This window comes from Chiloscyllium plagiosum, unplaced genomic scaffold, assembly GCF_037043375.1.
Source record: "Chiloscyllium plagiosum isolate Xiang-an unplaced genomic scaffold, Cpla_swu_hap1 HiC_scaffold_8, whole genome shotgun sequence".
Classification (NCBI taxonomy): domain Eukaryota; kingdom Metazoa; phylum Chordata; class Chondrichthyes; order Orectolobiformes; family Hemiscylliidae; genus Chiloscyllium; species Chiloscyllium plagiosum.
In genome coordinates, this window is record NW_028270146.1 from 92,873,041 (window position 1) to 92,900,974 (window position 27,934).

A 27,934-nucleotide genomic window follows, 5' to 3' on the forward strand; every position below is an offset into this window, starting at 1 on the left:
GAACCTCCCAACCATTTACTTTCATATTCCAAAAACAGCATGAAACTCGTGCCCGATGGAATCAGGAATGAAACTATCCAGATCAGAAACTGCCTGATGGTCTACACATCCTACTTTCATTCTCAAATACCACCTTCCCAAACCAAACAATCCTATCAAAATCCTTCCTGATTAAAATCAATGTTCAAACAATGCAGATTTGCCTGGAGTGAGACAATACAAGTATCTTAAAATAGTTGAGGTGAACATACCAAGAGGAATAATGAGAAATCTCATGTATCCAAGCCAGTCAGGAGTCTTGTGTGATAGCTGCTCCACAAAAAGCCTCAGGATAGCACTTAGGTAATGCTGGGCCCCAGCCACCGTCACTTTAATGGGATTTGGTGTTTGGGAGTTACAGTTGCAGCTGAAAACAAGTAGAAAAATTACACATTATTCAATGTGCATTTGCCAAAAGAGATTCTATGGCTTCAACAATAACTTGCACCTTTAACGCAGTAAAATGACAGGTTTGAAGGAGCATTTTAAAGAAGGATAAAGAGAGAACTTCAGGAAGGGAAATTCAAACATCCAGCAGTTGAAGGCACAGCTGCCAAAATTATATTTGTTGAACAGACCAGATATTTGAGTTATAGAGGCTACAGGTTAGAAAGAGACAGGTAATGGGGAGGTCGAGTAAGGATTTGAAAACAGGATGAGAATTTTTAAATGCTAGGTTGGGAATCAGTGTGGGCCAGCAAACACAGGTATTCTGGAATACTGGGTAAATGGAAATTGCCTGAGTTAAGACAACAATAGCAGAATTTTGGATCACCTCAGTTTATAGAGTTGAAAGAGATTAAAAGTCAGTAGAAGTTTGCTGAAATAGAGTTAACAAATAAACGGATGAGTGACTCAGCAGAAGGCAGTACAGATAAACCCAGTTACTACAGCTCAGTTAATTTAACCACAATGCTAAGAAAAATGTTAGAATTGCTAATCCAGGATGAAATTAACAATTACTTGCAGAAGTACTTCATTAAGGAAAGCCATAATCAATTTGCTAAGGTAAATCACATTTAATTAACATGATTTAGTTTTCTGATGAGATTGTTGATGGGGATATAGTGAAAATGTCACAATCGACTTGGCAGCAATATTGAATCCCCTGAAAAACGGTGAAAATGGAAGGATTTGGCTGAGTTACAGGAAACAGACATTAGTGCAGAGTGATTTTTCAGACTTGGAGGTTGTACAGCAAGGTACCCAAAGGCTCGGCACAAGGACCACAGCTTTTCCAGTTATATATTGACTCATGCATGGATGCTAAGAGCACAAATTCAAAATATGCAAATGATAAAGCTGGGAATTATAGCAAACTATGAAGCAGACAGTAATAGGCTGGAAGATAGGATAGAAAGGCTAGGGAATGAGCCTATCCATGGTACACTGAATGTAACGTGGAGAAGTGAGACATTTTTATTGGAAGACCAAGAAAAGGCAATAAACTAAAAAAGGTACGAATATAAAGGAGGCAGGACAACAGGATGCAGAAATCTTATATGGTGACAGAGCAGGTTGAGGAAATGGTTAAAGTGGCTTACAGAATACTGGGCTTTACAAATTAACAAAAAAAACCCAAAAAAGTTATAATGAAGCTTTACAAAGCATTTGTTTGGCATCAACTGGATGTGTCTGTCCTACACTGGGCACCACACCTTAAAGATGTGCAGGCTGTAGACAGAGTGCACAAACTATTTGTAAAAATGATTCCAGGGATGGGGAGACTAAATTTACTTGGATAGATTGGACAAGATGAAATTGTTTTCCTTCACAAAGATTGCAAGGAGATATCACAGAAGTATTCGAAATGATATTTCTGGACAGAGCAAACAGACAGTGTCTTTTCTCATAAAGACAAGGCTCAACAACTGAAAGGAACAGATTGGCAAACAGCAACATGAGGAAAAACTTTATGCAGTGAGTTGTTAGGATTTGGAGCACACAGCTGTAATGGTTTTCCAAAAGGAATTGAATAAGATCCTGAGAAAAACTAATAGCTGGTCTACAAGCTAAGGACAGAGTTCAATTGCTCTTACAGAGAGTCAGCAAGGACTCAATGAGCTGAATGATTAGTGTAGAAGCTGACCAATGATTCAAGAAGCTGCAGCTGAGATGCTCAGGTGACATAACTGAATGGTAACATTCAAGTCTTCATGACTGTGTGGGTGTGTAATAAATGTTCATTTCATCCCTCTCCGTGCTCTCTTCATGCCAGGCAATATCCCTGGCTGCAATGGCAGATGTGCTACATACTTTCAGTCAAAGTTTTTTACGACAGCATCTTTTATCAAATTCCCCCATTTTCCACTTGGCGAAATTGCGTGGGTCTGAGGGAAAGGGTGACAACATGACGAACAAGTCACTTGTCACTCATGGTTACAGTCTTATTCTGCAAGGTGAGTGACGACAGCACTTTTTAATTATTATTGGGAGTCCTCTCATGAATCATCAGGTAGGTGATTAAGATAACTGAGTCTTTAATTCCAGTGTGAACAATGAAATGATTGTTTCTAATGGTGATAGTTAAGTGACTTTGCAATTTTAAGTTGAGAGAGAAAAAAATGGAAGAATGAACAGTACTGCACAGGAACAGGCCCTTCCGTCCACCAAGACCATGCCAACACATGATGCCTTCCTAAACTGAAAACATTTTGCCTCTACCAGGTATCTGTTAAGTGGCCTCTTAAATGTTTTTATTGTATCTGCCTCCACCACCTCCTCTACTTTTCATCACCCTGTGTCTCTCCTGTTTAAACTTACCCCCCTCTTACCTTACACCTATGTCCCTACTAATTGGCATTATTCTGAGAAAAAGACTGACTATCCATTCCTCTCAATTTTGTACATTTCTATCAGGTTGTCCTTTATCCTTCGATGTTCAAGTAAAGACAAACCAAGTTTGTACAATCTCTCCTCACAGTTAATACCAGGCAACCAAACCAAACCAGGCAACATCATGGTAAACCGTTTCTGTACCCTCTCCAAAGTCTCCATGTCCTTCTTGTGTCACGGCCAGAACTGTATTCAACATTACAATCGTGGCCTAACTAAACTTCTATACAGCTGCAATATGACTTCGCAATTTTTTATTCTATGGCTCAACAAATGAAGGCAAACAGTTTATATGCCTTCTTGAACACCTTATCCACTTGTGTTGCCACTTTCAGGGACCTGTACACCTAGATTCCTCTCTATATTGATGCTACAAATGGTTCTGCTATTTACTACATACTTCCCTCATGATTAGACCTTGCAAAATGCATCACCTCACAGTTATCTGGATTAAATTCCTTCTGCCATTTCTCTGGCCGAGTCTCTAGCTGTATCGATATCCTGCTGTATCCTCTGGCAATATTGTCACTATTCCCAGCTCCCCCAATCTTTGAGTCATCCACAAGTTTACAAATCAGGCCACCTACATTCTCCTCCAAATTTTGTATATATTTTACAAACAGCACAGGTCCCAGCACTGATCCCTGAAGAACATGACTAGTCACAGATCACCAGTTCGAAAAATACCCTTCTACCGCTACTCTCTTTCTGTTTATGACTAAGCCAGTTCTGTATCCATCTTACCAGCTCACCGCAGATCCATGTGACTTCACCTTTTGTATCAGCCTGCCATTAGGCACCTTGTCAAAGGCCTTGCTCAAGTCCATATAAATAATATCTACTGCCCTGCCCTCAATCATCTTTGGCACTTACTCAAGTTTGAGAGACATGACCTTTCGTGTACAAAGTCATGCTGCCTATTGCTAATAAATCTATATTTTTTTTAAATGTGAGTAAATCCTATCCCTATGAATCATCTCCAATAATTTCCTTACTACTGACTTAAGGCTCACTGGGCTGTAATTACCTGGATTGTCCCTGTTGTCCTTCTTAAACAAAAGGAGCAATGTTAGCTATCCTCCAGTCCTCTGGGACCTGGCCTGTGACTAAAGGGGATACAAAAATTTTGTACAACATTTTCAGAAGTCTGAAAGCTTCCAAATAAATACATTGCTGCACATCAATTCTTGGTGCTTTACAGGCTCTTTCAGAATAGCACCAAATATATTATAAAGCAGGTTGTCTTGTGGTACTTTGGATAGCATCCCTGCATTTGAACCTGAAACTCTAGGTTTGAGTTGCACCCGAGAACTTGATATTCAAGGATGCTGCCTTACTAGCAAGGACAAAACACATTGAACGAATTTGCAAGTAGGCAATCAATGTGACAATGGCAGATACGAAGAGTGGGGGAAACTGCTAGTCGAGCATGTGATAGAAAGTAGGCGTATCTATCATCGTCACTTGAAAATCTCCAGATTACAACATTAAAAGTGTTTGTTGACCAATGTGAGGATTACTGAGTCACTCTGTCCTCTGATCGACAGTGTGATCTGCATACAACCATCATATTATCGAACGATGCTTCAGGAGATATCTCCACATTAGATAGCGTTAGGTAGTCATTCTTTTTAATAAAATTTGTGGGCCATTTGAAAGTTCCCCTCGATTCTGAATTTTGAGAGACCTGCAACTTCACTGATCAAAGACCCTAATTAGTGATTCACAAGCCCTGATGATACCATCAAAGCAGGGATTCAATGAGCTTCCACCCAATGAAATAAAAGCAATCCAATCACATGGTGGAACTATCCTTATAAGCACAATGACAGAACTCTTAAAACGTGAAGCTTACACTTTTCAATAGCGCTGCCTTGCAGTTGCTTATATTCTCCATGCAGAAAATACTGGCTTGACTCCACAAATGCCCAGAGTTGTGCCCTTGAAATTAGGAGAACATAATATGGATGACTGCAGTATTTCTGGAAGAGCCCTTAACATGTTGCTACTTAGGTTGATGGTCCTCAAGTTAGTCAGCATCACTGGCTGCCACTATAATATAGAAAGTAGCATGACACAAGCCCTCAAATGTACCATTTTATGTAATATCTTACTACTATAAATATTACTAGGCTCTAAGTTCAGGTAGTGGAAAAACTGATTATATCATGCAAGAATGATAGAATGACTCCGCACAGAAGGATGTCATTTAAGCTCAACTTGCTGGCAATCGCTCTTTGAAAGAGTTACAGTATTAATCCAAGCTTTCTGATCATTCATCATAGCCCTGTTAACGTTCCTCAAGAATTGATCCAATTTAGTTTTGAAATTCATTACTGAATTTGCTTACAACCACCGTTTTACTATTGTAAGTGACCACAAATTTTTCTCTTTGGACTACAAGCTGAAATGGAAGTTGGACTACTATGAAACACAAGGAGAGCTTTGCAACTTGGAAAAATCAGAAGATGCACATTTTTAGTTTCTTTTTACTTTGAGGCAGAGTTGACCCAAGAGTCTTTTTAGTTAAGGAAAGATCATCTGACGGCAGCCCTTGGCTGAGCTGCAGTTTGGAAGGCAGTCAGAAACACAGGCAGAGGATGTGAACTGAAAACATCAATTTCCCCCTTTCTATTGATTTCTCTGTAGGTAAAGAGACATAAAACCCAAGAAAACATTCTAAAAAGAAAAGACCTAGACCCAATGGATTGACTATCAAAGCAAAGAATGACCATTGCTTTACAAAGAAAGTATGGCATCAATTCGAAAATCAGAGAACTCGAGAGAGAAAATTTAATGTACCTTTGTGACCTGGACTTTTGATCTTCAAAACCTTTCTTAAGAGATCATCCCTCTCTCCTTGTAGAGAGGTAGTTGGATTGACCAGGCTAAATTGCCCATAATATTCAGGGATGTGTAGGCTAGGTTAATTAACTATGGCAAACATAGGGGTAAGAGATGGGATGCTCGGAAGGTGGGACTCAATGGGCTGAATGGCCTGCTTCCACATTGTATGGATTCCATGATTCTAAGTAACAAACTTGATGGCCACCGTACCTTTAAAATAAAGGATACCCAATCTGTAACAGATTGCAACATTTCCCTACGAGAGTTAGGAATTGTTAATTCATATTCTCGTTGCCTGTGGTTAGAATTAATTCACTTGTAATAAATAATAGTTTTTTGTTCTCCACAGAAACTTGCCCAGTGCTTTCTGTTAGCCTATGTTCATCAGACAAGAAAATTAGGGACTTGAGTCATTTGATTAAATCTTCAAATTTAGTCATGACCCTGGGAATAGTGGGGCTCGACTTTCTGTGCAATCGCTCAAGTGAGTTGTGACAGAACCGACATCCAAATTGTTGATATATATCACCAACAGTTTGAGTCCAAACAACGTACCTCACAGTACAACATTTTTCCAAAGAACAATGATCTATTCTTCTTGTTGATTAACCCTTGGTCCATGCCAGCACATTACTTCCCTTCCAACATGCTCCAATTTTGTGAAATACCCTCCTGTGGGGATCATCATCAAACTAAACAACACCCACTAACCTCTTAGTCATTGTTATACAACACTGAAACTGACCCTTCTGTCCAACTTATCCATGTTGATCAGATAGCCTAAATTAATTTAGTCCCACTTGCCAGCATTTGGTCCATATCCCTCTAAACCTTTTCTGTTCATGTACCCATCCAAATACCTTTTAATTTTTTTTGATTCATTCATGGGATGAGGACATGACTGGCTAGGCCAGCATTTAAGAGTCTAGTTAAGAGTCAATCACATTGTTGCAGATCCGGAGTCACATGTAGGCCAGGCCAGGTAGGAATGGCAGTGCTTTCGGCAAAGGACATTAGTGAACTACAAGGGTTTTTCCATCAACAATGGATTCATGGTCATCATTACACTCAATTTTTTTTTTAATTGAACTCAAATTCCATCAGCAATGGCAGGATTGGAATCCCAGTCCCCAGAACTGGATTACTTGGATCTCTGGATTAATAACACTAGGTCATTGACTGCCCATTTTATGTCGTAATTCTACCCTCCTCCACCACCTCCTCATTCTTTCCATGCACTACCTTCTGCGTGAAAAAGCTGCCCCTCAGGTCCCTTTTCAATCTTGCCCCTCTCACCTTAAACATACATCTTCTCGTTTGGACTCTCCTACCCTGAGGAAAAGACCTTGACTATTCACCCTCCGTGCCCCTCATGACTTTATAAACGTCTAGAAGGTCTTTTTTTTAAATCAATTTTGTTAGTAAGGTGCTCAAAAAATTACAAAAGGTTCAACAAATATGAATTCCCCGTCACAAATGCACGGGAGTTATACCGAACCACAACATTATCATCCAAGTGAAGCATTTGTCACGTTTATCATCAGTCCAGGAATCCTTTATCTGAAAGCCTTGAGGCCAATTGTTTCTCAGATAAAGGATACTTTTATTTTTCAGAAACATTTACATTATGGGTCTGCTCAGGCCTTTGAAAAACAAACAACTTTGCTTGGCTGGAATGGACATGAACAGACTGAGAACGCAAGTTCTTCCCCCCTCCCAACCAAAAGTGCCCAATCCCAGAATGCCCATTGGTACACATGTTGAGTTCAGGCCCAATTTTAAAAAGTCCTTCAGCTTTTAGGTCTTTTCAATTTTCCTACATGCAAATAACAGATACCCAACCTATAAAGGATTGCAGCATTACTCTACTACTGATATAAGGCTAATAGATCCATAGTTGCTCGTATTCTCTCTCCCTCTCTTACTAAACAGTAGGGTGATATTGGCTCTTTGCCAATCTGCAGGAAGCATTACAGAATTTTGGAAGATAATCATCACTGAAAGATCATCAATGCATCCACCATTTCCACAGGTATTTTTAAAAATATTCTGGAAGGTAGAATATCAGGTCACAGTGACTTATCAGTCTTCAGTCTCATTCATTACCTCAACATTTTTTTACATTCTAAATTCCATTCAATTTCTCATTCATTCTTGTCCCTTGCATCTTCTAGGAGGCTTCTTGTATCTTCCTCAGCGAAGATAACTACAAAGTAATCATTGACATTTCTCTATTCCCCTATTCCTCCTGATTCTCCCTGTAATGGACCCACATTTTCCTTGGCCAAAATGTTTCCTTTTTACATATCTAGAGAGGCTTTTATTAGTCTGATTTTGTGTTTTGCTCATTTGCGTTCATACTTTATTCTACCTTTATCATTTTCTTAGTCCTTCTTCACTGTCAATCCTCAGGTTTACATTATTTCTGGCGATTTAAAAAGCCTTTTATTTTAATTGTAAACAATCCTCAACTTCACCTTTTAGCCACAATTCTGAATGTTTTGCGCTTTTTTTGTACCTTGAAGGAATATAGAGTTGCTGTAAACTTTATTTAAAGACTATTGATTATCTATGTACTGCCATACCTTCTACTGTATTTTTCAAATTCACCTTAGTCAATTTGCCTGTCATGTCTTCCTAATTTCCTCAATTCAGATTTAACATGCAGGCTTCAGATTGAACGGCTTTATTTTCAAATATGATGTAAAATTCTACCATATCGCTCATCCCTATTTTACAGAATTATTAATTATCCCTTTTTTGTTACATAATAACACACATAAGATAGCCATTTGTCGGTTAGTTCATCAACATTAATACTTAAGAAAACCATCCCTAACATTCCAGAAGCTCATCCTCTGCAGCATTTGTGCTCATTGGGTTTACCCAGGCTGCATGTAGGATGAAGTCATTCATGATTATGGCATCATCCACATTACGCGCTTCTCTAATCTCCTGATTTACATCATGCTCTACACTACCTCACTGTTTTATAGCATCTAAAAAATTCTGCCTGTGTCTACTCTCCTTGCTGTTTCATAACTCCACTCCAACAGATCCCACATTTTGTTTTTCCAATGTGAGATCCTCCTTTGCTAATGTATTGATCTGCATCCCCTCTTATTAGCGCAACATCACTGCCTTTTCATTTGCTTGTTCTTCCTAAGCATCAAAGATCCTTGAATATTGAATTTCCTGTATTGGTCACCTGCAGATGTGTTTCCCTAATGGCAATTAGATCATCCTCATTTCCCTCTTTTATGACGTTAAAATCATTTAACTTGTGGTGAATGCTGCTTGCATTCAGATAAAGTGCTCTTAACGTTGTCTTTTTGACATTATTGCACATCTGGTTGCTGCTTGCCTTTATTTTGTCTGACTTCTAACTCACTACATTTCTACATCCTGCTACCTGTGCTTCCTCCTAGTTTTGAGCTGTCACCCAGTTTGTCATTTCCCTGCCAAGCTGGTCTAAACTTTCCCCAATAGCAAGGATAGATGCAAACTTCAACTTAACCTCTTGAGTTGCAATGATACAGGAAGCAAACATAAAGAAAAATTAATTTAAAATGATAAGGAGAGACTCTACAGGTTCAGATGGATAAATTCAAAACTCTGTAATTGGACTTGCATTGACTAGTATTCTGTTTCTGTTTCCCTCAGGGACTAAGAACAACACACACAAAAAGGCCATAGCAAAGAATGCTCCAACTCACAAGCGTTGTATCCTGGAGACGATGGTTGTGAAGGCTGCTTGTACGTCTGCTGAAGAACACGTGCACACAATAGGGAGATTGTGTTTCTGAAGTAACTCTGATACATACTGTAAGGCAGTAAAGTATTATTAAACAAGTATCCTATTCACTGATCCAGTCTCAAAGTCACAGTCTCAAGTTTAATTAGCAAGTTCGACAATGACAAACTAAGATGAAGGCTTTGCAAATAGGCTTAACGAAAGCAAAACATGAAGAGGAGCAGAAAAACATCAGAATCATGCAACTAGAGCATCTTATGCACATTCTCTAGTGACAGAGAATTAGGAGCAACAAATTCTGCATTTTCATCTTAACTTTTTGGCCCAATTTTATCGTCTATCTCTAATTACCAAAGGTATTAAGAGTGGGACTGGGGTAACATGTTGGCCAAACCGGATGGAGATTCAAACCTAAAGTAAAACAACAAACCTTTTGTCTAGTAACATCAGTGAACTATCAGTGATTCTACAGCAGCTTTCTTGATTATTCCATTCAGTGCCAGCTCATAAATAACCACATTTATCAAATTAAGAGAAAAACAAGCTGGGAAACTAATTCCTGACTATTATCAACTAATCCTTCACAGAAACGGCTAAGTGTGAATTTGACTCTCAGCTGAGACATGGTTTACAGTTAGATTCTCTGCTGGCACTTTGAATTGTAGTTTATAACTGAAGAGGGTCTTGCATTGGTTGTTAAAAAGCAATCTTTGAAGTGAAAAGGAATCAATTGTTCAGGACTGAAAGTTGGAGGAAAGACTTACTATGTCACCATCATAAACCAGTGTGGAAGCAAGGAAGGAGAACTTCATATTTGTCTTGATGGGCTGGAATTGCTAATTTTAAATCAGATGTATCACTTAACAACTGAAAAGTAATGCAAGTAAGAACATGTTAACCTTTTTATTCCACATAAAGATAGAAAGACTTGCATTTAGTGTCTTTGGTCTTCAGGATATCCTAAAATGGTTTATGAACAAGACACTTCTGGACTGTTGAGACAGTTCCAATGCAGGAAACCTGGCAGATCATTTGTGCCCAGCTTGCAACCAAAACGCAGCAGTGAAACAAATTAGCTTCAGGATAACTACTGGTCAAGGCATTGAGAGAATGCCTCTGCTTTTCTTCAAGGTGTGTTGTGGGACCTTTTATGTCAACATTAAAGGGAAAATGTCTCCTTCAAAAGAAGACGTACCTCTGACAGTGCAGCACTTTCTCAGTACTATTCATTTTCGTAATGTAGGAAACATTTGTGGAAACAACTTGGTGCTTACCTGACCCTGCCAGTCTGATGTATTGATAAGAATTATGTTTTCTGGTAACTGCTCATCTGAAATTAGGATATGATTCAGCTGGTCATAGACGGTTTTCCGAGGGATCTGTAATAATAAATAGAACGCAGACTAAATTGAATTAAATCAAGAAAAATAAGCTAATCATCCTCATTCTGGCACAGAACCCAACTTTGATGTTCCAAATCTCAAATTATTGAACATACCCAAAAAAACTCATGTTTTAGGTTTCAACATTTCTTGAATACTGGAAGGACCATTCAGCTCTATAGTCTGTTCTGAGCATCAGTGGGACCATGGCTCATCTGTTATGATCATCATTCAATCACCTTGGCTCTTCAGCCCTTTGCACCCTCTCTTGACTAGTAAAACTCCATCACTCTGCATTGAGCTATCAGCTTCGACTTTTTGGGGGACAGAGTTCCACACTACCCTTAACCTGCTTTCTAACATATTTCCTGAATGAATTACACTGATTTCTACACAATTGTGTCAAATTCCCATAAATGCTTAAAATTCCCAAAGTCTTAAAAACTTCAAAGATCCCTGACGCATCTACATAATGGGGAATATGACAAAGGTCCATAGACCATAAGAAGTAGGAACAGGAGTTTGGCCCTTTAAGCCTTCTCCACCATTCAATCGGATCATGGCTGATCCAATATCCCTCACATCCACTTCCCTGCACATTCCCCCAACCCTCAATTCCCTTACTGATCAAGAGTCTCCCCCTAATATCTCATCATAGCTTAACCCTTGAAGACCTGACAACAATCTGTTGAACCTGCACAGCTTTCCTACCAAGGTCAATAAAAGCTTTTGGAGGGGTGGTAAAAAGCACAGTATGTCAGGCAGCATCTGAGGAGCAGGACAGTTGATGTTTTGAGCATAAGCCCTTCATCAGAAATTTGGAGGGGGAAGGGGGCTGAGAGATAAATAGGTGGGTTTGGCTGGCATGAGAAGGGGGAGGTAGCTGGGATGGTGATGGGTGGATGCAGGTGGGAGATGGTTGTGATAGGTCGGTGGGAAGGGCAGAGCGGACAGGTGGGAAGGAAGATGGACCAGTAGGTCAAGTCAAGAGGACAATACTGAATTGGAGGGTTGGATCTGAGATGAGGTGGGGTGTGGTGAGATATGGAAACTGGTGAAGTTAATGTTGATGCCATGTGGTTGTAGGGTGCAGAGGTGAAAGATGAGGGGTTCTTCCTTACGTTAATCTTTGTATCATCAGCACACTTAAGTAACTCTATAAGAAGCCAACTAACTAAATCATTAATGAAGTGCACAGTTGAAGCCTTAGAATCGGTCCTTTTGGGGACTCATTAGCCACTTTCTCACAAAGCTTAGTACATACATGTTATTCCAAATATGCCTTCTACTGTTTAAATTTAAACAAGCCAGAAACTTGTCTTCAATTCTAAGGGTTTTAATTTGAGCTAACAGCTCATGTGCAACCTGAATGACTTTTGGAAGTCCATATACATTACATCTCCAAACCTGCAGATGTCGCAAAGCTAGATAGAAGGGTGAACTGACGGATGAGGAATGCAGAGATACTTTATTGTGATTTGGACAAATTGAGCAAGTGGGCAAATACATGGCAGATGAAGTATAATATGGATAAATGTGAGGATATCCACTTTGGTAGCAAAATCTGAGGGGCAAATTATCACCTGAATGATGATAGATTGGGAAAGGGGAAGAGCAAGAGATTTGGATATCCACATACATCCAGTTGCTGACAGTAAGCATGAAGGTGCAGCTGGTGTCAAATGCTATGCTGATTGTCATAGCGATAAGATTTCAGTAGGGTTGCCTTGCTGCAATTGTACAGGACCTCTGTGCAAGCATATCAAGAGTTGTGCGCACACTTTTGATCTCCTCATCCAAGGATGGGTGTTCTGGCTATGGAGGGAGTGCAATAAAAGTTTACCAAACTGATTCCTGGGATGGCAAGATTAATGTACAAAGCAAGACTGAATCCATATTCCCTGGCGTTTTGAAGAATGATAGGGATCAATAGAAGAATAAAAATTCTGCAAGGACTAGCCAGAATAAATGTAGGTAGGATGTTCCCAATGACCGGAGAGTCCAGGGTCATAGTGTTCCCACTAATTTTCTTACCAGTTAGCTAGGCATCGGAGGTGCCAATGCCAATCATTATGCAAGGGATATCAGAGAGGCTGCTCAACTTTGAAGGAACATGATACAATATTTAAGATTGTGGAGAAATGAAACTTCTTCACCGAGAAAGGACTTGAAGCCAAAATACTGAGTGGTTTCAAGGAGTTAGATATAGTTCTTAGGGTTGATCAAATCAAAGGAAATGCTGAGAAAGCAGGAACAGAATATTGAGCCCAGTTCTGAGGAAGGGTGACTGGCCCTGAAACATTAACTCTGATTTCTCTTCACAGATGCTGCCAGATCTGCTGAGCTTTTCCAGCAACTTCCGGGGTTGTTTTTTTTAGTTTTTCTTTGAAGTTTTTATTTAGCTTCTGATCTGCTCTTGTAGCCAATGTATTTATGTGGCAAAAAAAAGTATGGTGCTGGAAAAAGGTGGCTAGAATCTGGCAGTAGATGCCCAGGACTTGCATGTCCTTGGTGGAGTGGGAGGGGCCATTGAAGTGTTCAGCCATAGATTGGTGGGGTTGTTTACTGCATGCATCCCAGAGATGTACTTTGAAACATTCCGCAAGTTGGCATCCTGTCTCCCCAGTGTAAAGGAGACCACATTAGGAGCAATGGACACAGTAGATGACGTGTGTGGGAGTACAGGAAAATCTTTGCTGGATGTGGAAGGATCCTTTGGAGCCTGGGATGGAGGTGAGGGGGTAGGTGTGAGCGCAGGTTGTATAACTATTGCGATGGCAAGGGAATGGAAGGTGCTGGGAATGGAAGGTAGTTTGGTTGGGTGCATGGACCTAATAAGGGAGTCGCGGAGGGAAAGGTCTCTGCGGAATGCAGATTGGGGAGGGAAATATATCTCTGGTGATGGGGTCTGTTTGTAGTGGCAAAAATGGCGGAGGATGATGCATTGTATCTGGAGGTTGTGGGCTGGAAGGTGAGGACCAGAGGGGGTTCTGTCCTTGTTGCGATTGGAGGGGTGGGGGTTTAAGGGTGGAGGTGCGGGAAGTGGAGGAGATGTGCTGGAGGGCATCGTTAACCACATGGGAGGGGAAATTGCGGTCCTTGAAGGAGGCGGCCATCTGGAAAGTTCTATGGTGGAACTGGTTCTCCTGGGAGCAGATGTGGCAGGGCTGGAAGAATTGGGAGCATAGGATAACGTTTTTACAGGAGGCAGGGTGGGAGGAGGTGCAGTCCAGGTAGCTGTGGTTTTGGAGTAAATGCCTGTATCGAGTAGGTCAATGAATATGGAGACGGAGGTGTCCAGGAAGGGGAGGGAGGTGTTCGAGATGGTCCAGGTGAACTGGAGGTCAGGGTGGAAAGTGTTCGTGAAGTTGATGAACTATTCAACCTCCTCATGGGAGCACAAGGTGGCACTGATACAGTCATCGATGTACCGGAGGAAAAGGTGGGGAATGGTGTCGGTGTAGCTGCGAAAGATGGAGAGTTCCACATACCCAATGAAGAGGCAGACATAGATGTGGCCCATGCAGCCCTTTGGTCTAGAGGAAGTGGGAGGATTCAAAGGAGAAATTGTTGATGGTGAGGACTTGTTCAACCAATTCAATTGGTGTGTTGGTTGAAGGGTACTATTTGGGTTGGCGGGAGAAAAGGAAACGGAGGGCTTGGAGGCCTTAGTCATGGTGGACTGATGTGTATAGGGACTGGCTGACAATGGTGAAGATGAGGCATTGGGTGCCAGGAAACCGCAAGTCATGGAGGTGGTGGAGAGTGTGGGTGGTATTTTGAATATGTGTGAGGAGATCCTGAACCAAGGGGACAGGAAGGTGTCAAGGAGATAAGTTCGGTGAGGCAGGAGCAGGATGAGACGATGGAGCAGTCAGGTATGTGAATTTTGGATATCTGCCTTCCGCAGAGAAAATTCCTTCCTCGTTCATCTTGTTAGGTCCATGACCCCCAACAACCCAACCTCCACTCCCAGTACCTTCCCTTGCTACTGCAAGAGGTAAAAAAAAAGATGCTCACACCTCCTCCCTCACCTCCATCCAAGGCCCCAAAGGATCCTTCCATAGTCAACAGAGATTTTCCTGCACCTCCACACGTCATCTACTATATCAATTTCTCCTGATGTGGTCTCCTCTACATTGGGGAGACAGGATGCCAACTTGCAGAAAGTTTCAGAGGATATCTCTGGAACACACACACTAAACAATCCTACCAACCTGTGGCCGAACACTTCAACTCACCTCCCATTTTGCAAAAGGACATGCAAGTCCAGGGTCTCCTCCACTGCCAGATTCTAGCCACCAGATGCCTGAAGGAAGAAGTCCTCATTTTCCACCTTGGGACCCTTCAACCACACAGGATCAATGTCGACTTCACCAGTTTCCTCATCTCCCCTCCCCCCACCTTATCCTAGATCTAACCCCCCAACTTGGCACCACCCTCTCGAACCCTCCTACCCCTGTCACTGTCACCCCCACCTTTATCTACATTATGCATTCCCAACTACCTTCCCCCCAGCCTCACCCCTCCCCTCCCATTTATCTCTCAGCAATCCCCCCACCATCCCATTCCTGATGAACAGCTTATGCTCGAAACGTCGACTCTCCTGCTCCTCAGATGCTGCCTGACCAGCTGTGTTTTTCCAGCACCACACCTTTTGACTCTGATCTCCAGCATCTGCAGTCCTCACTTTCTCCTATTTATATTGCAAGTCCAATTGAGTTTCTGGTCAATGGAAACCTCAGGACATTGATAGTGTGGGATTCAATGATGGTAACACCATTGAATGTCAAGGCGGTCGTGGTTAGATTGTTTCTTATTGGAGATCTCATTACATGGCATTTATGTAGAGCAAATGTTACTTATCATTTCTCAGCAAAAGCCTAGGTATTATCCATGATTCGGAGATGCCGGTGTTGGACTGGGGTGTACAAAGTTAAAAATCACACAACACCAGGTTATAGTCCAACAGGTTTAATTGGAAGCACACTAGCTTTCGGAGTGACGCTCCTTCATCAAGTGATTGTGGAGGGCTCGATCGTAACACAGAATTTATAGCAAAAATTTGCAGTGTGATGTAACTGAAATTATACATTGAAGAATTGATTGTCTGTTAAGCCTTTCATCTGTTAGAATACAGTGATAGTTTCACTTCTTTCATGTGTAAATCACAAAACCCTTTTTTTAAAGTTGCATACTTGGGTTAGCTGTTAACAATGGTGATAGCTAGACACCTTCAACATATTGTCTAGCTATCACCATTGTTAACAGCTAACCCAAGTATGCAACTTTTAAAAAAAAAAGGGCTTTGTGATTTACACATGAAAGAAGTGAAACTATCACTGTATTCTAACAGATGAAAGGCTTAACAGACAATCAATTCTTCGATGTATAATTTCAGTTACATCACACTGCAAATTTTTGCTATAAATTCTGTGTTACGATCGAGCCCTCCAAAATCACCTGATCAAGGAGTGTCGCTCCGAAAGCTAGTGTGCTTCCAATTAAACCTGTTGGACTATGACCTGGTGTTGTGTAATTTTTAACTAGATATTATCCAGGTCTTGTTGCATTTAAACATGGACAGCTTCAGTGTCTGTGGAGTTGCAAACAGTGCTGGACAATGTGCAATCACTGGTGAACATCCAGGCCTTATGATGGAGGGAAGATCATTAATTAAGCCATTGAAGATGCTTGGGCCTATCACACCTCCCTGAGAAACTCCTTCAGAGATGCCCTGGAGCTGAGATGACTGATCTCCAACCACCACAGCCATCTTTCCTATGTGCTAGTTATGACTCCAAACAGCGGAGAGTTCTCCCCAGTTCCAGTTTTGCTAGGGCCAAATTCGGTTGAATGTGGCCTTGATGTCAAGGGCAGTCTCTCTCATCTCTCCTCTGGAATTCAGCTCCTTTGTCCATGCTTGAATCAAGGCTGTAATGAGGTCAAGAGCTGACAGACCCTGGTAGAACCTAAGTTGGGAATCACCGAGCAGGTTATTGTTGAGCAGGTGATGATTAAGAGTAGACTGATGGGGCGGTAATTGGCTGGGTTGGATTGATCCTGCTTTAATCATACAGGGCTATTTTCCACATTGTCAGGTAGAAGTCAGAGTCATTGCTGTAGTGGAACAGTTTAGCTCCGCGTACGGCAAGTTCTGGAGTGCAAGTCGATTGCCTTATTGTCAGGGCTGACAATCTTTGTAGTATCCAGTGCTTTCAACTGTCTCCTATTATCACGTGAAGTAAATGAAATTGGATGAAGACTGACATCTGCGATGCTGAGGACCACTGGAGAAGGCCAAGATGGATCATCCACTCGACACTTCTGGCTGAAGATTGCTGCGAATGATTTTGTCTTATCATTTGTCCTGATGTGTACAGCTCTTCCAATATTGAGGATGGAGATATTTGTGGAGTGTCCTCCTCCAGTGAGTTAATTGTCCACCACCACTCATGATCAGATGTGACAAAGCAGCATGGTGGCTCAGCGGTTAGCACTGCTGCCTCACGGCACCACAGACCCAAGTTCAATTCCAGCCTCGGGCGTAGATACCCTGGAGCTGAGATGACAGAACTCCAACAACCACAACCATCTTTCCTGTATGCCAGGTACGACTCCAACCAGTGAGTTCTCCCCAGTTCCAGTTTTGCTAGGGCTCCTTGCTAGGGTATGGTTTGCACAATCCCCCTGTGTCTGCGTGGATTTCCTGAGTGCTCCGGTTTCCTCCCACAGTCTAAAGATGTGCAGGTTAGGTGGATTGGCTTTGGGAAATACAAGGTTAGTGGGATGGGGTGGGATGGGATGCTCTTTGGAGGGTCAGTGTGAACTCAATGCGCTGAATGGCCTGCTTCCACACTGTAAAGATTCTATGATTGCAGAGTTTAGATCTGATATGTTGATTGTGGGATAGCTCTGTCAGTTTTGTCTTATGCTGTTTGGCACACATAGTCCTGTTTTAGCTTCACCAGGTTGACACCTCAACTTTAGGTCTACCTGGTGCTGCACCTGACACACCGCTCTGCACTCTCCATTGAATATGATTGATCCCCTGGCTTGATGGTAATAGTTGAGTGGGTGGTTTGCCAGAACATGAGGTTGCAGAAATAAAAATAGAAATTGCTGCAAAAACTCAACAGGTCTGGCAGCGTCTGTGAAGAGAAATCAGAGTTAACGTTTTGGGTCTGGTGACCCTTCCTCAGAACAAGAGTTGCAGACTGTTTTGGAGTACAATTCTGCAGCAGTCGATGAGCCACAGCATCTGACAGATGCCCCATCTTGAGCTTCTACATTTGTTTGAGATGATGACAACTATTATTGCTACTGTCGATGGTCTCTCTCTTACCAATACAGTCGTGACACAGATACATCTGCAGCCAGAAGGTTGGGAAGGATAAGGTTAAGTATGTCCTTCCCCCTTGTTAGATGATCACAAAATTATTCTTGTACGCACTTTGCAGCTTACTTTCTTTTTACGGTTTTTCACTTCTCTTCGATTTTCTTTTAGATTCCCCAGAGTGCGGAAACAGGCCATTTGGCCCAACAAGTCCGCACTGACCCTCCAAAGGGTAACCCACCCAGACCCATTTCCCTCTGACTAATGCACCCAACACTATGGGCAATTTAGCATGGCCAATTCACCTGACCTGCACATGTATGGATTGTGGGAGGAAACCGGAGTGCCCAGAGGAAACCCACACTGACACGAGGAGAATGTGCAAACTCCACACAGATAGTCACCCAAGACGGGAATCGAACCCGGCTCCCTGGCGCTGAGAGGCTGCAGTGCTAACCACGGAGCCATTGCACCAATCTCACCCAGTCTCCTGGATTTACAGTATTTTACGGTTTTTTTTGTATTTTATTTGCTTTAGCTTTATGTTACCCATGGCTGTTTTACTTGAAGGGAGGTATTTCCGCTATACTTAAGAGTTCTGATTAGTTATTGTCAGCATCTGTCTCATCACTTTTCAAAAGCTAACCTTACCAAGCTCTACAATCTTAATAGCGATGTTAATTACTCTTTTTCAGCAATGAATTCAATCATCTTGTAATTACTGTTAGATTACTGTTAATATACTGGATTAACCAAGTTTAGCACATGATCGATGTTGACTCTATGTTATTTAGAAAGCCTAATGTTCTGTGGAGTTCAAATATAATTTGGTGTGTTAACATCACTGCGTGCTTGCAGCTGTGGAAAAAAAAACATTTCAAGGGTCCTGTCATATAATCAAACTGCTTAGCCCTCTGAAAATAAGAGGCAGAAATATCGTTGAATACTAAATTTGGCATGATCTACACTTTTGTTGGTTCATATTCTTGCAGAAAGATAGTGAATTTCCTGATTGAATTTCCTTAAGTACAATCAGGAAATTCACTATCTTTCTAATTTGGGCTACTACAGTTTTCCTGATCTGTGCAAAATAAAGTATTTCATTAAAACAACATGACTTTCTACAATAATATAAAACAAAGAACACCAGATACTAGAGATCTGAAACAAAAACAGGTAATGCTAGCAAAGCTCAGTAGATCTAGCAACATCTGTGGGAAGAAGCAGAGTTATTTCAAGACCAGTAACTCTCAACACAGGACTGAAAATGTTAACTCTGCCCTCTTCCCACAGATGCTACTGGATCGGAATTTCACCAACAATTTGTTTTTATTTTGTGGCTTCCTACAAATTTTTCTTATCTCTCGGAAATGTATTCTGTCATTTCACTGCTGATATTGAGAAGCCTATAGATAATTCCCTGAATGGTTACAAGTCCTCTCGTTCCTCAATTCTAATCATAAAGTCATTCCTGATTGCTTTCATCTACCTTTATCCTCTCTCTATGATGTTATCATAATGTCTTAAAAATTGCAAAGAAGGATATCGAATTAACTATGTCCAGAAAGTTTATCAGCTTCAGAAAATATCAATATTTTAGCTGCTTCATTGAGCAGCTGCAGTCAAAGGATCATCCTTTCGTGTTGTTTCAAATGTTAACTTACCTGATATGCAAACTCAGCATCTTCCATTGTGACCTGCGACCTGATCCAATCCCTCTCTCCTATCACCTCTCCCACTCCCTCATCCCCAATCTTCAGACTCAATCCCGGGCCAGAAATCTGCCTTTAAATTTTTCCAGAACAACTGCCCAAAATTTTAAAGACATCACCCAATGACTTCCAAGAATGTTTAGTCTTATTAACTCAATGTTAAAGGACAAAATTTTACAGTCAATTGCCATTCTGTTATTTGCCCCGAATATTATCACGGTACAGCACGAACACAGAAAATCTTGTAACTATCCCCACAAAATATACATGATATAGGAATTTAAGTTGGCTCCAAATACACAATAATGATAATTAGAGAGCAAATTACAAAGTAATAATATGTACCAAACCAAATTTGTGGTTTACATCACTTAATTCCCAGTAAGTTAGTAACTACTGTGAATGTTACACTCTGGCATACGGCATTTAGTCAAAAAAAAATCAGTTAAATAATGTTATAATGATGTTATCTTTGTTACTTTGCCAGGCCCAATTTTTAACCTCAATTAGGGAAAATGTGTAAGTAAAAAATAAAGGCAGATAAAAGATTCACCGCTCACTTACTTGAGTGAATGCGGCTCTCTTCACGCTGTTCAGCAATGTCAAAGTAGTGCCCTTTGAAGTTAAGGGATGAAGGTTAGCAGTCATACAACTTTGAATGTAAAATGTGTGGCAAAAAAGGGGAGTAAATAAGGCTTGGCTGGTTTGATTTTGATTTAATTGAAAAGGAAAGACACATTACTCCATTTACTATATAGTACAAAATATGCTGGTTAGTAGTAGAACTTCAGTGTAGGAGTAAATTCACGCCATCTACTTGATCATTCCAGGTTGCACTTGCACAAAATATATTTAAGGATTGCACATCCCTACAATCACAATTTCCAAACATCATCATTGGATTCCAGCAGAGTCACTGAACATTTTCTTTTCCCCAAGTTGCAATGTTGGACTTCCATAAATCCAATACTTATTATAACCTCACCCTAACAGTTCATATTGATCTAAACCTTTGTATGTTCAGTTCTTCTATAATAGGAAGATTTCGTTCTTATGCAACCCTGCGTTATAGAAAAACCATGCTTTAGAAACAGCGTTTCAAGTGTTGACAATATAATCGTGTTACAGCCAACACACGTTTTAAAAGTTTGCATTTTCGAAACAGCGCCCCCATTTGTCAATCATGTTACAGCAAATTTGCATTGACAAAACGCGCATTATAGCACAAAAACCTGAAGATGATTTTTCTCTTCCCTTGACTGTGTCACTGTTTATTAATTACACTATGAAACAGACAAATAAGGCAGAAGGTGCCAATGAGCATAGGTTATCAAGGAGCTGGATGGGAGTAATAATTGTGGCACAGAATAAGCTGGAATGGGGCTGGGTTGAAGGTGATTTAAGAAATGTGAGGAATATGGGATAGGAGATTTAAAAACCTCTTAGTCCCATTTAGTTAAGTCCCAGAAAACCAATGAAGATCTTCTAACCTCAGGCTTCAGCATCTAAGCACCCATGGCTGTTTACGATCTGCTTCCAACATTGGTCCAACTTCATCCTAGCTCACACCCCAGAGTGAAACTTCAGTCCAATAGGGCAGGTTTGCAGACTTGGGAAATGTATCAACTTAAGCTGTTCTTTCTGATAGCAAAAATTTGAACCCTGATATGCAAGTAATTGTGGGAAAGAAGCAGCGATTAAAACCAAGAAAGTCCCTTCATGACTGTCAGGTGCCCTGAAAATTGTTTTATAGGCAAAGTACTTCTGAAGTGTTGCTACTGTTGCAATGACAACAAGGAGGTATGGCCACTGATTTTCACACAGCAAACAGCAATGTTAGAATGATGGAGAATCTCTTTTGTGATACTGACGGATACATATTGGGCAAGATACAGGGATAACATCCTGGCACTACTTCAAAACAGTGCTATGGGATCTTTTACATCCACTTGATGGGCTCCAAGTTTAACACTGCAACCAAAAGACAGCAGTCGTGACAGTGCATCACTGTAGAGTGTCAAGCCTTGATTACTGCACTCTCAACCTGGTTCACTCTTGTGTCCATGTTAGGAAGTTGTTAATTTAGCCCCATTACAAAGACTTGGACACAATTTAGATGTCACATCTGGCAAAGAAAGTGCTAAATCTTTGGGAGGGTCATCTTTGATCTGAGATAATAAACAGAGGCCACATCTATCTGCTCAGGTGAATGTAAAGATTGCAAGGAACAATGTTGAAGAGATGGTGGGGGAAGATCTGACTGATACCTCTGACAATATTTATTCCTCATCCAACATCGCTAACAACAGATTATCATTTTGCCTTTTGAGAAAGCATCCCAAGTGCAAATAAGCTGCCATCTTTATTTGTAAGAATGGCCAGACATCAAAACATTTCATTGACGACGACTGCTTTAAGATACCTTAATGTCAGGGGTGACCTACTGGAGGTTCTTATAACTATGAAGGGGTTTGATAGGGGACATGTAGAAAGACACTTCCACTTCAGGGTGAATAGCCAAAAAGAAGAGTCATAAAGAGTCATGAATAAAGTAAAAAATTCAGGGGAAAATTCCTCACCCAAGGAGTCATTAGATTGCATAAATTTTGACAATTATTCATTATTATTGGAAATACTGCTGTAATGTTGGAAACACAGTAGCCAATTTGTACAAAAAAAGCTCCTTCAAACAGCAGAGACAAATAATTATAATTAATATGATTGTTATGTTAACTGTGAAACCATTTCTCATGAGTTTGAATTTAAGCCCTCTGCTTCCTTTTTGGATTAGTTTGTGATAATATTCTGGATGGTATAGTAGGTTAGAGGGACCTCTTTGATACGGTCTTGCATTTGGATCTGGACTTGCTCTTGATTGACTAGATTAAAGTCTCCTTCATTGACAGAAATGGTCCCATGTCAAAACAGCACATGGCACTGTCAATTGAGATCCAAGCAGTTGCAGGCAAATAGCATAAAGTTGCACACAACTGAGCATTAATTGGTATTCTTGCAAGATCAGCCAATATGAGAAAGAGATGATATATTACTAAGACTTAAGGGATATCATTTACTATGGTCAGAGGCAGTCTGGGCCAATAACTCAAGGGCAAGTTATGCGGTTAGCCTACAAGTGAGATCTAAATCAAAGCCCATGAGTTTTAAACTAGAGTCAAAAATCAGATTTTATGATGGGCTGTATTTTTCAAACTGATTTCAGTGCAGCTGCGGGCAGTGAAAGTGTCACTCAGGTTGCCACTGTGTAAAAATTTTCTTCGGTTAAGTTTTTAAAAGGTAACAGTGAGAAAGAGTCTTTAAAAAGAATTCTTAAAAATATACAAAATATCTGAAAGGGTCCAGGAGGAAATGTTACACTGGTGAATTGAGGAACCATTTTTTTTTCAGTCAAATTGTCGCACAATGTCAGCTAAAGGTCAATGACTTTATAAGGTACAAACATAATCCTAAATTGTTAATGGGTAGAATCGGAATGACTTTAGAACTGTGTGTCACGTTTGGTCCTTTTGCTTTAACTATTGGCTATCTTGAAGCAGGGGTCACCAGTCAGAGCAAAAGCAAGACCACGGTAAGCTAAAATTAGATGCAGGCAAATCAACTGTAACTTGCAAATTTTGATCAACTAAGCAATCAGTGCTTCTGCTGCTCACTGCTTGTAAGGATTACAAACCAACTAATGCTGCATGTATGTCCCCACCCAGACTTGTAACAAGTTGAAACAAGTCAGTTAGGAATGTAGGGACAGAAATCAGCTATTCAGCTTTCTCAAGTGTGTTCTGCTATTCAATTAAATTCAATACAACTTCATCAACCTATCTTAGCTCAAGATTCTTTAATACAGTACATCGTAACAAAAATGTCTTAATAGTCAATTGAAAATTTCAAAGCATATTCTTTTTTATTCATTATTGGGATGTGGGCCTTGCTGGCTAGGGCAACATTTTTGCCCATCCCTAATCGCAGAGGACACATTGCTCTGGGCCTGGAGTCACATGTAGGCCAATCAGGTAAGGCAGCAGTTTCCTTCCTTCAAGGACATTAGTGAACCAGATAGGTTCTTCTAATAATTGACAATGGTTCCACAATCATCATTAGGCTCAGTCCCAGATTTTTAGTAACTTGATTTATTACTGTCACAGTGAAACATATTGGCTTGCATGCCTTGCAGACAGATCATACTATTCAAGTGCAATAGGGTAACTGAACAGAGTGCACGATACAATGCCAAGAAGATGCAGAGAGAGATCAGCATTAACATTAAAGATGTCCATTCAAAAGTCTGATATCAGCAGGGAAGAAGCTATTCTTGAATCTGTTTGCACGTGTATACAAATTTTATATCTTCTGCCCGAAGGAAGAAGGTGAAAGAGAGTACGATCAGGGTGGCAGGGTTGATTATATTAGTTGCTTTCCCAATGCAGCAGGAAATATAGTTGAAGTTAATGGATGGGATGCTAGTTTGCATAATCATAAACTGTGTTGTGTACACAACTCTTCATGGTTTACTTCCATCTTGGGAAGAGCCTACCACACTGTGATGCATCTGGATAAAAGTGTACCTATAAAAACATTTAAGGGTCTTTATGGATATGCCAAACTTCTTTAGCTTCCTGACGAAGTAGATGCGTTGCTGAGCTTCCTTGACCATTGTGTCAACATGGATTGACCAGAACAGATTACTGGTGATCATCACTCCCAGGTACTAGATGGTCTCGACCATCTCCACCTCAGCACCATTGATGCAGATGGGGCATGCCTTCTATTCTGCTTCTGAGGTTAATGACCAGCTCCTTCATTTTGCTAATGAAGAGAGATTGTTTTCTTTAGCTGCTTCTTAGCTGCTTCCTGTACTTGTGATCTGAGATCAAACCGACAGTTGTCAGCAAACTTGTAAATGGAGTTGATGTGGAATTTGGCCACACTGTCATGTGTGTATAAGGGCTGTAGTAGGGGGCTGAGTATGCGGCCATGTGGGTCTTCTGTGTGAAGGATTATTGTGGAGGAAGCAGGAAGCATTGTTGCCTATCCTTACTGACTGCGATCTGTTGGTCAGTAAGTTGGAATCCAGTTACAAAGTAGGGAGCAGAGACCTACATCCTGGAGTTTGGGATGAGTTTGTTTGGAATTATGGTGTTGAAAGCAGAGCTGTAGTTAATGTGTAGGTGCCTGACATAGGTATCCTTGTGTCCAAATATTCCAAGGATGAATGCAGGGTTAGGGAGATGGCATTTGCCCTGGACCTGTTACGCCAGTACATGAATTGCAAGGGGTCAAGCCAATCTGTTGAAAATGATCACTGAGCAACCTCTTGAAGCTATTTGTAATTATGGATATCAGAGCCACCCAACAGTAGTCATTGAGGCACGCTGTATAATTGAATTCAAAATCCACTATCTGCCGTGGTGCATTTTGAATCTAGGTCCCCAGAACAATACCTGGGTCACAGGGTTAATAGTCTAGTGATAATACCACTAGGCCATTGCCTTCCCTTAATCCTTCATTTTACTCCAAAAAACATTTGATGCTGGAGTGTTGAGATTTCCACTACCCTTTCTGAGAAGAGATTATTTCTGACATCAGCACGGGCACACAAACTTTAATCTTAAGGTTAACTTTACTTATCAGGACTCCCAAATTATCCAGAGTCCCACCCATTCTGCCCATTGCCCTCGAGGTGGACTGTGGTAGGAAAGAGACTTGTCAAACTCCCTGTGGAATATGCCTTTGCAATAAAGATCTGTAGATAGATGCAGTGCTATTTGTCACAATTCATCCCAAGTAGTTCTGTAAACTACATCTCTACTCTATATGCTGTTCCCAGAGACTCAAAATGAAATAAGTATCGACTGTGGCTTGAGAACCAGCAACTCAATGAAGATTCCCTGTGATCTGCTCAAAGCCTGGTTTTTCAGTGCAACCTGGCACAAGATCCAGGATTACGTGCTAAGGAATGCTGTAAAGCTTAGGGCACTTTTCACGGAGGAAAAACGGGGAAAGGCCAGATCAGGACCTTTCAGCCATAATATAGAGGGACTGAAAACCATAAAACCCCTTTGGCTGTGTGCCTTCCAAGAAATGTACACTGTGAACATCAGAACGTTTAAATTGAATTCAGGCTCCGCAGGGTGGAACATTGTGCAATGTGAAAAGTTGAGTTCTATCGTACTTTGTATTTTTTAGTTTGAGATTTTGCCCTCAGGCTAATGCCCAACACAGAATCCATACTGTAAACATTAAGAATAATACAATTCTTTTGAGACACCTAAGATTGGAACAAACAGCATGGAGACAAGTTGAATGTTTTTGTACTTTCTGTAATATTTTCAAATCATTTTTTTTCCGTTTAATTGTTCATATTTTGGAGAAGAAATTTACTTCTATTCACCCTACCTAGTCTTTCAATCATCATAAACACTTCCATATCTTCTTCTTAAAGAAAATCAAGCCTCGTCTATGCAACTTCAATGATTTAACTTGACGCGTCTCATTATCTGTGACAGACCTAAGCTGCACTTTAATATAGGAATGCATGCTACATTGCATGTTGAAAAAAGATCATGAGAAACTTTAATACATCCTGGCCCTGTACAATTTAAACATTGTATACTTTCAAAGAATCTGCATCTGCCATAATTCACATTTTATGGTTTGTAGCTGCAGGCTTGGCAGAATTACAAAGTAACAACTTGGCGGTTCACAGAAAATAGGAACAGGAGAAGGCCATTGGAGCCTACTCCAGCTTCAGGATGATCATGGCTGGCCATCCAAGTGAGCACCTGTTGCAACTTTCTGCCTGTTCCCTTTGATCCCTTTAGCCCTAAGAACTATATTTATCTCCTTCTTGAAAACATTGAATGTTTTGGCCTCAACTCCTTTGTGGCATAGAATTCCACAGGTTCACCACTTTCTGGATACAGAAATTTCTATTCATCTCAGTTCTAAATGGCCTACCCCATATCCTTATATATATATGTATATCCCTAGTTCTGATTTCCCCCTACTTTGGGGGCATCTTTCCTGTATTTAACTTTAGGACAAAATGCATCCAAGTTTTGAGATACACATTTACATAAAAAGCAAGAAATGAGGAAACTGGAGAAATCCACATTGATGCCGCGTGGTTGGAGGGCCCAGAGGCGGAAGATGAGGCATTCTTCCTCCAGGCGTAGGGTGGTTAGGGAGTGGCGATGGAGGCAGCCCATGACCTGCATGTCCTTGGCAGAGTGGGAGGGGGAGTTGAAGTGGTTGACCTATCACCATTACCCCCACCTCCATCTACCTATCAGACGCTCAACTACCTTCCCCCCCAGCCCTACCCCCCTTACATTTATCTCACCACCCCCTCAACTAAAAGCCTCATTCCTGATGAAGGGCTTTTGCCCAAAACGTTGATTCTCCTGCTCCTCGGATGCTGCCTGACCTGCTGTGCTTTTCCAGCACCACACACTCGACTCTGATCTCCAGCATCTGCAGTCCTCACTTTCTCCACAATGGGCAATTTATCAAGGCCAATCCACCTAACCTGCACATCTTTGGACTGTGGGAGAAAACAGAGGACCTAGAAGAAATCCATGCAGACACGGGAGAACATGCAAACCACACAGACAGTCACCAGACCTTGGAATCAAATCCTAGCCACCTAGCGATCATAACATTGTGTATACTCCTTAGCCAAAATTATAGCCTCAGACAGAACAGTAGGAAATTATGTGGCTGATGGTATTTGTACCAGCGTTTTGGACAAACCTCACATCTTAGTCTCTTTTCTCTTAACCAACACTGCTCCAAATTTTCATTTTCAAGTATATATACACACAATTCCCTTGAGTTAATAGGACACAGTAATTTAATATCAATCCATACTACACCTCATTATACTTCCCTGACAACCAACCATTCACGCTATCCTAGTTTTAATGTTATACTTCCAATTTTGTATCAAGACTGCCACTGTCCTGTTCAACTCAAAGATGACAGTCTTGCTGACAAGTCTGTTATTTGATGCTTTGTC

The 27,934-nt window shown here is 40.9% G+C and overlaps 1 protein-coding gene across 6 annotated transcripts in view; it reads right to left on the reverse strand.

Moving 5' to 3' along the window:
• The window catches only part of pacs2 (phosphofurin acidic cluster sorting protein 2), a 297,732-nt gene that overhangs the window by 43,112 nt on the left and 226,686 nt on the right, over positions 1–27,934 (reverse strand). For 3 of the 6 annotated variants that reach the window (XM_043698193.2, XM_043698190.2, XM_043698189.2), the window contains 4 exons: positions 20,470–20,520; positions 10,750–10,854; positions 9,438–9,544; positions 252–406 (listed from right to left, as the gene is read on the reverse strand). In XM_043698193.2, coding sequence (XP_043554128.1) covers positions 252–406; positions 9,438–9,544; positions 10,750–10,854; positions 20,470–20,520 — 418 coding nt within the window. The remainder of the gene's footprint in view (positions 1–251; positions 407–9,437; positions 9,545–10,749; positions 10,855–20,469; positions 20,521–27,934) is intronic. The other 3 variants (XM_043698194.2, XM_043698192.2, XM_043698191.2) reach the window with 1 other exon arrangement.